Below are 9,778 nucleotides of genomic sequence, written 5' to 3'. Positions count from 1 at the left end.
TTTTATTTAAAAAAAAAAAAAAAAAGGCATGTACTTTTACATATATTTGCCAACATATTCACTGGTCTTATTGTTTGTTTGTTTTTTTTTTACAAATTTCTTTTTCTATTTTCTCCTGTCCAGAACCCACGTGTTGCTCTACTTTGCGTTGAAACCTTTGCAAACCTCTGGGCCTGTTCACACCTGCTGGCTTTTATGTGTCTCACCACCTGTGCTGTAAAACAGGAGGTTTTTTTGTTGCAGCTGTTAAATGCAGCTTTTCTTCGTCTGTCTGTATGTTGGAGCTGCACATATGTAACCTAATTTTTTCCGTTTCTCTTAAAGGCTTCTTGGAAGCCTCGGTGCAACCTGCTGGAACACGTCTCCACTCATTTGCGAGATACGATCAGTGAAGCTCATTAGGCGTCTGTCGGTTTCCACTTGTTTACTTTCATCTTGTGTTTTATCACCAAAAAAAATGGTGGACGAGGAATTAAAACGGGCCGAGCCTTAACGAGGCTTTTGTTCTGATGGAACAAACCAATCTGGAGGCTTTTATTGTGAAATCAGCCGGCGGTTTTGGGGTGTGTTGTGTGTGTGTGTGTGTTCTTGCCTCCTCCTCCACGCTGGGCTCGGGGCTCTTGATGGGACTGGACGACTGGCTGAACACCGACGAAGATTTCCCGCTGATGCTCTGAAAAGGCAAAGAAAGAAAAAGGCTGTGAGGCCTGAAGGGAAACACTGAACACACAACGCCAGCGTTGGCTCAAACAAACCATAAAGACGTTAACTTCTGACTCACACATTAAAGACATTAAAGAAAATCATTATCAGAGTGGAGCTGCTGGACTGGGGCTGCACGAGGACAAAATGGGACTTTTTACTGCAAAATTCATCCAGAAATGACAATAAAAACCTGAAACTGACACTTGAGTTCATAAACTGAACACTTGACTTTGACTTTTGACTCGGCTCGGTCAAACAGGCTCAAGAGCGGACTTGTTGGTCGACTTGACGACTCTGAAGACCCCTCAGGCTGCTGCCGACACAACCAGATGTTCAATATATAATTTCTACAAACTATGCGGCACCACAACACCTCCAGGAATGCGACCGTCGCCGCCCACGACGGCTCGAACTCTTGTTTACGTCCACGTTCCGGTCTCTCATCAGCCGACAAACAAACCCTGGGTACAGCTGAAGTGTGTAATGGGGTTTAAAGCTGTTTACTGTTATTTTACACATTTCCTAGAGCGGTTAAACGGTTTTGTTGTTGGTAAAGTCACAGAAAAAAGCACTAATTTACATGTTAATCGTAAAAAATTAAAACAAATTAAAAATTTAAACAATGTCCACGTAATAAATCTTTATTTTTACAAACTGCAATTTATTCTTTCACATCATTTGACTGGAGAATTTCACTGTTTTTGTATTTTATTTTATCTAAATAATTGCATAATATGATTATTTTACAAATATTTAAGATAAATTGTGTAAATTAATGAATGAAAACTGATTTTTTTTACTGTAGCAAAAAAAAGCCCAAAATTTACATTTAAAAAATCCATATTTTTTTCCAAAAGTAATTCTAACAATTGACCATAAAATCAACAAAAAAATACATATATAATTATACAGATACCTGCTTTTATTAAAATGGATATTTTGAGCCAAATCATTTTTTGTAACTGTTCTTTTATAGATTTCTCCTGTTTTTGCTAAATTACATATAATATCAAGTAAAATCTAATCAAATAAAAATTAGTTTACATGTTGAAAAAAAAGAATGATGGTTTTTTCTCTTCTTTTTACAATATGTGGCCGTTGAATTTCTCTATTTTCTACTGTATTTAAATCGTGTAAAAAATCTGTTATTTTATAAATGTTTGTTGTTAAATTAAATTTTGTTAAAATACCTGTTAGCTGTTAGCTTTTTTTCCAGTGTGTGACCACAAACTAACACTTTTTAACTAACAAATTAAACTAATCTCACTCATTAGTTACAGATATTTGCTGTCGTTTTCACCCTTTAACAGGTTTTGCACATCTCTTTCTGGCGCCCTTCGCTGCCTTTCTTCCCCTGATGTCACTGTCAAAATCGAAAACTGAATCTGAGCCAGTAACAGTCGAAATAAGTTTCCCATGAGGTAAGACGTGATGTCAGTCTGTCTGCTTGCCAAGAAAAATGCCTCCTGAGTGGCAGCGTGAAGCCGCCCAGCAGCTACAGCTCGTCTTCACCATCAGCTCGTCTCAGAACATCAGAAATAAGGCCCGGCTCAGGTTCAGACAAATCAGCAGATTCCAGAAAATGAGAAGCTTGAAGAAGAAATTATTATATAACAACCTACAAACGAATGTCAGTCAACATACTACGAACGCTGCAGCAACATTAAAGTGACATTGAAGGAGAATTTACAGTAGAAACGTTCTGATCCAATCAAATCACCTGATCAATCAAACCCAAACCTGATCCTTTGTTTTTATCCACTGTCACACAGGGAGAGCCCCGTTTCTTATATTTTTCTTAATAAATGCGATATTATTGATTAATTATTGATCAATTATAGAATATGTAAACCTGCTACATAAGCCACTGGGATATAAGAACTCCATCCTGGTTGGAGGTCATGGTGTCATGGTTGCCCGTTGCTAGCTAAACCCCCACAGTGCTTTCCTGCTTGCTAACCTGGGACTGCCCGTAGTCTTAGTGACCACCTCCGCTAGTCGCTACGGTGTAAAACAGCAAGAGGCTCCACCTGGTGGAACAGCCAGGTACTACAGCTGAAGTGTGTATTGTTGAGAAAAATGGCATCGACTCCTCAGCTACTAAATATGATTTAAATGACTTAAACCACGTGTCGTAAAGGGACAGCATCATTTGTCAATTATCAAATATGTAAATCTGTTACATTAGCCACTGGGATATTGTCACAGTTTGTCTTGAGCAGATGAGTTCTGGTCGGAGGTCATTAAGCAGCACAGAATTCTTTGTTATGGTGCCTGTTGCTAGCTAAGAACCCCCAACGCTCTCTGCTTGCAAACACGGAACTTTATATTAAACAATAAGAGGCTCCACCTGGTGGAACAACCAGGTACTACAGGTAAGGAAAATGATACAAGATCAACGACTATTAAATATTAGAAGACTCCAATCGCGCGTCTTAAAGGGACAGCAATTTTTTGTAGATTTTTTTTAAATAAGCAGCATTGTCAATTAATTGCTAATTAATAATCAATTGTCAAATACGTAAATCTGTAACATAAGCCACTGGGCTATAAAAGCGCTGTCCAAGTTATTCACAATTTCTGGTCGGCGGTCATTAAGCATCACAGAAGTCTTTGTGATGGTGTCCGATGCTAACTGAATCCAACAATGCTCTCTCTCCTTGCTAACATTTAACAGCAAGAGGCTCCACCTGGTGGAACAACCAGGTACTACAGCTAGTCTACAACACCTAAAGTGTGTTTTATAGACGAAAATGATATCAACAGCTACTACATTTTAGATTATTCTGATCGCGTATCGTAAAGGGACAGCGTCATCTGTGGATAGGGATGCAAATTCTGAATGAATTAAAAAATAAATAAATAAAAAATAAGCAGCGGTGTCAATCAATAGCTAGTTCGTTGTAAATCTGTAACTTAAGCCACTGGGATAAAAGAGTGCTGTCTTAGTTGATCATAATTAGTTTGGCCCAGAAGACATTAAGCATCACAGAGGCCGTTGTCATGGTGCCCACTGCTAACTGAATCCCACAACGCTCCCTTCAGGAGCTACAGCGAATCTGCAACGTCTGAAATGTGTATTATCGACGGAAATGGTAACGGTTCCTAAATACTAAATGACTCGGAGGCAAATAAACTAGATTGGGACATCATCACTTTACAGAATTTCAACAACTTGTCCCTCTCTGGGAAATATCCGAGTGTCTGAATGAAGTTACTGACGTGACCTAAACCAGCCTGATAAGCAAACCGATGAGCAGCAGTTTAACCTCTGACCAGCGCCATATATCTGAGCAGACGTGATTCAGCCGGGTGGAACAATGGGTGTTTCTTCCAACGTAAAGGTGTGGCGTCCACAGACTGCAGGTGCCGCCTCAGCACAGTCAGACGGGCGTGGCGGCGCTTCTTTATCTCACATGTTACGAGAATTATGAACCCGAGTCGGTGAATTATCACCAGCAGTCAGTAAAAAAACACAAAAACCAGCCACGATATTCTGCAGCGTTCAAACCAGAAGCATGTTTAGGAAAGAGGCTGAGGAGGAAAACTTGGGAAAGCAGCAGCGATTCAGGTGTTTTTTACGCCTCCAGCAGAGAGCTTGTGTAAACCACAGCGGGCTGGGAGGCCGATCAGGAAGGGATTATCAGAGCAGGGAAGAGTTCAGCTGGCAAGACTTCAGCAGGTGCAGCACCGACCAAACCGGTGGAAAAAGGAGGACGACTAAAAAACCAGAGCTGAGGGCGAGCAAACCGGCGGATGACGAACTCTGACGGTTCCTGCTGATGGATGGGAGTCCACAGCTCAGAAAACCACGTTAGACTTAATCAGCCGGAAAATAACTGGAAAGAGTTTCTTCATCTGTGGATGAACGTGAGCTGATAATGTTTGTGACGGTGTTTCTTCATCTAGAAACACAACTTCTAAACGAGCTGCTCCTTGAATGGACAGAGTCAACTTAAAACAAGAAATAAACAAGCTTAAGAAACTCAGAAGGCTTTAAACTTCTTACACAAGACAGCTGCTGATACGAAACCTGCAACAGTTAATTAATCACCAACTATTCTGATAACAGATCAACCAATTTCAGTAGTTTTTGAATTAAAAAAGTCTAAATTCTCTACATATTTTCTGGTTTCTTTCCTCCTCTATGACAATAAACTGAATATCTTTGGGTTTTGGACAAAATGAGACATTAAAGAAACGCCGACGGACTCGACAAAGAAAAAATTAACAGTTTTTGAGTTCTGACGACTTCTAACAAACCTGCGTTTAAACCAACAAACAAAAGGGATTGTTATGTATTTTAAAATGTGTATAACTTGAATTAAACGTGAGCATAGATGTGAGTTTTTAAAGAATCCTACAAACTCAGGGTTTGAATTACACATCGTTTTAAATGGAGACAATCACCAACATTATTAAGTCTAAACAACTCAATAAAAAGTGTTGACGACTTTAAATGAATGTATGTTTTAACGCTGGTGGTAACGAGTCCCCTGAATTACTTTATAAGGATGTAAACCTGACAAATAATAATTAATTTACAACTAAAATAATCTAATAAAGTTGATATTCAGGTCAGTGTACACATTTCAGTGCCTCCTGTGCTTTTCTTGTTTATTTTGAATCGATTTTTGTGAGTTAATTTTAGTCTTTAATGAACCGCAGACGACTGAGAGAAGACGTAAGCGGAGGAGGCAGCGACGGGTTCGTCTGCAGCTCTTATGATGTGAAATCTGCTCCCTTCACATTAATTTCTACAGAAGGTGCATCAACGACGAGCAGATCAGATTTTAAATACGCATCACGAGCACTTCCTCAAAGATCAAATTCACAACAGCGCTGAACTTCCATGTTGTCGTGGCTGCAGGACTTCATTCCTCACATTCTGCAGGTGTCTCCAGGTGAGACATTTGCATATTGAATCAAACAAGCCAGAAGCCTCAGACTTCCATCCGACCCGTCTGAGGTCACAGGCTGTGAAAATCCAGAGCAGAGTGTGAGAAGTGACGAGCCGGCGCCGGTTCAGAAACACCTCGCTGGAGTTCTCGGACGAATGTCGGCGACCGTGACGAACTAACGATGCGGCCGAGATGTCGAGCAGCTCGGTGTGACAACAAACTGATTTATGGGTTAGAGACCTGGTAGGATTGAGCAGCTGGTCTCATGAAGTCTGTCCTTCAACAAACTGCCTGTAAATCCACATGAATGCCAAGAAACCCAACAACTACCATCACAACACAAAAAGATAAACATGAACTGCTTTTGCTTATTTAAAAAAAAAATCATAGAAAAGATCATAAAGCTGGAGAGAAGTGCATCACTGTTATGTTTTGGGCTGTTTTTCAGCATCTAGCTTCACATAACGAGTGAAACCGCTCATTAAACTCATAGTTTTTATCACAAAGGAGGTCTAAAGGTACCAAGAACTCATTTTTAATTCCAATAATCATAGAAAATATAATCAAATGGTGGAGAACTGCAGCTGTGTGCTGTTTTTAATAATTCAGTTTCACATAACAAAGAGAATTACAGATTAAACTCATATTTTTTTTCAACAAAAAGGGGTTTTAAAGTACAAAAACTAATTATCAATTAAAAGAATCATAGAAAACACTAGAAGACTGTTGCTGACAGCTGCTCGTCCTACTTGCTCAGTCACTCCTCTGCACACATCTCATGTTTTGTTCTGTTTTTTTATCATTTAGTTTCACTCAACAACAGGAACTACAGATTAAACTCTTTTGTTTTATTATGAAGGAGGTTTAAAGGCACCAAGCATTTATTCTTTTAGCAAAATAATCACAGAAAATGTCACCAAACTGTGTCACTGTTACATTCACAGCCACTTGTTTGAGGTTTTTTCTGTTTATTCTTCAGGGAAACCACACATTAGACTGATTTTTCTTTCTATAATCAAATGATTTTCAAAATAAAAAATATCAGTACTGTTGTGTTAAAAGCTCCTGTCCTACTTGCTCCAGGTTGTTTCTTATGATTCCTCTGCAAAGAACTCATGTTTTGTGTGATTTTCTAGTGTTTAACGTGGCATCATCAGGGAGATTGCACCTTAAACTCATATGTTTTTATAGTGAAGGAGGTTGAAAGGTATGAAAATAATAACAGAAAATATCATAAAACTGGGAAATTGTACAGTTAGGTAGCATTTAAGTTCACATGAGCAGCCAAACCACATATTAATCTGGTATTTTTGCAACATAATGAGGTTTTACGGTAGCAGGAACTCCTTATTTTATTAAAATAATCATAGAAAACATCATTTCTGTTGTGTTAAAAGCTCCTGTCCTACTTGCAGCAGGTGATTTCTCATCATTCTTCTGCAGGGATTTCAGGTTTGGTGATGTTTGCTGTCATTTAACTTCATGTCAAGAGAAACTGAACTGAAACATCAAAGTCATATTTTTTTGTACTAAAGGAGGTTTAAAGGTACCAAAGACTCCTTTTATTATTTCAAAAAATCATAGAAAATATCATCGCTGTTGTGTTAACAGCTGCTTGTTCTACCCACAGCAGGTTATTACTCATTATTCATCTTGTTTTTAGCATTTTAACAGGTAAACCGCACATTAAAGGGATATTGTTGTCATCAAAGCAGGTTTAAAGGTACCAAGAATCCATTTTTGTATTAAAATAATGATAGAAAACAGCTGATGTTCTACCTGCAGCAGGTTATTTCTAATCATTACTCTGTAAAGATCTCACATTTTGGATGTTTTTTTTACTTTAACTTCACTCAACAAGGGAAACTGCGCATTAAACTTTTCATAAAGTAGATTTAAATGTTGTTGATTATTGGTTTGTGCAAAACATATTTGGAGAACAGGAAATGGCTTTTATAGGACTTTAATAGTTGTATTAAGTAACTTCATGGCTGGTTTGTGCCACTGATGTTTTTTAAAACAAACTTTGACTTTCAGGATTAGAAGCTGTTGCTGTGCTGCACTTCTCTCTCTCATAACGCGCTTTGGCCTCACCTCCACCGTGTTCTGCTGGTACATCAGGTCCGACTCCAGGCTGCTGACGCTCAGACGCGGCAACGTCTGCAGGTACACCGGGGAAACCATCTGCTGCATCATCGGCTGCTGCATCAGGACGTAGGACTGCTGCTGGACGGCCTGCTGGACCGGCACGAAGGACTGCTGCTGGACCGCCTGCTGCACCGGCACGTAGGACTGCTGCTGGACGGCCTGCTGCATCGGCACCAGGTAGCGCACCGACTCGTACGAGCCGTTGAGCGCGTAAGGCAGCGTCGACACCTGCGACACCTGAGACACCGGAGACACCTGCGACAGCTGAGACATTGGAGACACCGGAGACACCTGGCCGCCGGAGATCACGGTGCGCGTCACCGGCTCCGGAGAGGCCAAGTTGACCGTCCGGTAGGTGGTCGTGGTCTTCTGGCTCGTCTGGACTGACATGGCGATCGATGGGATCAGAGCCCGAGCAGGAGCGGAGAGACGAACAGCGCGTAAAAGTTTGGAGATGAAGCCAGACAGGAGAGCTGTCGGTCCGCCCCGGGTTCACTTCCTCCTCCGCGGCGCAAACTGGAGAGGAAAGTCCGGTCGGAGGAGTGTTTTCACGGGGAGGGAGGCGCCTTGGAGGCTGTATGCAAATATCCAGGAGGAGGGAGAGCAAAGTTCCGCCTGACTCCGGCGAGAAACTTTGGAAAAGGCGCACGGTGGTTCGGACTGAGCCCAGCGCATCCGAACACCTTCTCCTCTCATCAGCCTGCTCTGTGTGGGTTTGTCTTGTCGTGATTTACTGCCGGAAGTAAACAGAAATGTAGTTTAGATTCACAGTAAAGTTAAGTGGAATTCTACAGGTGGGAATGAAAGAGCCGCCAGGTGGAGACAAAGAGCCGCCAGGTGGAGACAAAGAGCCGAAAGGTGGAGACAAAGAGCCTCCATGATGGTGATGCAGCTTCACAACTCAGAAAAACAGCACCGTGATGCTTCAAGGAAATAAAAGGTGAAAACTAGCAGCGAGGTTTCCAGAAAAAAAACACATAAAAACATTAAAATAGTACACAGTTAGCTGTGAAAAAAAGCGAAAAATATCTGTAAAATAATTATACTTTAAAAAGAAAAAAAGAGGGGAAAAAAATCTTATTTAAATGCAATAAAATAGTTCAATTTTAATAAATTGCTGCTTGCAAAAATGCAGATTAGAAATGTGATTTTTGGCCTTTTTATTACATGTAAATTAATACTTTTTTATTTTCTGAATTAACAAGATATATTTATAATTTAGCAAAGCAGGGAACATGTGTCTAGTTTAAACTGTTTATAGAATTATTTACAAATTTTAAATCCTGAATATACATAATTTTGATTTTAAATAATGGCAAATATTAGTAAAATCACTTTTATTTAGCTGAATTACAACCAGTGAGAACAATGTGCTTTTCTGTTCATTACTACAGCTATAAAAATAAATCCTGGAATAAATAATAATGTAGTTTGGAAAATGCATTTATATTTATATTAACTGTTAAATCTCATGCAACAACAACACAACAGCTTTGCCAGAAGTTTTATGGTAAAGAAGCTTCTACATTTTCAGTTTTCTTTTATGCTGTTAAAAACATAATAATTCCACTTTACGTTGAAGTCCTTGTGGGTAGAGGCGGTGTACTGCACTGCATTAGATTTAAATGTGCTCCCAATTTATTGGCCTGCTCGTGTGGACAAAATATCAACAACAGTTTTATTGTAATGCTGTACAACGTACACCTGCTGCACACAATGACCTCAATAATAAATACAAAATATAATTATCACCTTTATGTCAACAAAATATTAAAATGTAGAAGCTTCTAAACAATGTATGGCAGAGCTGTTTTATTAGATTGCATTAGATTTATATATTAATATTACATTTATTTATATATGTATTGATTCATTTATGCATGGAAATCATTTAAATGTTTGTTTATTTTTTTTATTTAATTGTTCTATTTATTTTCTAGAAGCTTCTGTATATGCTTCTTTGTTTTTTTATTTTCAAAAAGTGGCTGAAGTTATTTTTATATATATATTTGGGAATACGTCAC

At 39.3% G+C, this 9,778-nt stretch overlaps 1 protein-coding gene across 1 annotated transcript in view; it reads right to left on the bottom strand.

Annotated features, from left to right (window-relative positions):
• Positions 1 to 8,144, bottom strand: part of pof1b (POF1B actin binding protein) — a 50,552-nt gene extending 42,408 nt beyond the window's left edge. Inside the window, exons 1-2 of the mRNA XM_008290869.1 lie at positions 7,701 to 8,144; positions 593 to 673 (exon numbers count right to left, since the gene is read on the bottom strand). Of these exons, the coding sequence (XP_008289091.1) occupies positions 593 to 673; positions 7,701 to 8,144 (525 nt within the window). The remainder of the gene's footprint in view (positions 1 to 592; positions 674 to 7,700) is intronic.
• Positions 8,145 to 9,778: the final 1,634 nt, after the last annotated feature.

The sequence above is a fragment of the Stegastes partitus genome, unplaced genomic scaffold (genome assembly GCF_000690725.1).
Source record: "Stegastes partitus isolate 25-593 unplaced genomic scaffold, Stegastes_partitus-1.0.2 Scaffold699, whole genome shotgun sequence".
Classification (NCBI taxonomy): Eukaryota; Metazoa; Chordata; class Actinopteri; family Pomacentridae; genus Stegastes; species Stegastes partitus.
This window is presented reverse-complemented; position numbering and strand designations above follow the sequence as displayed.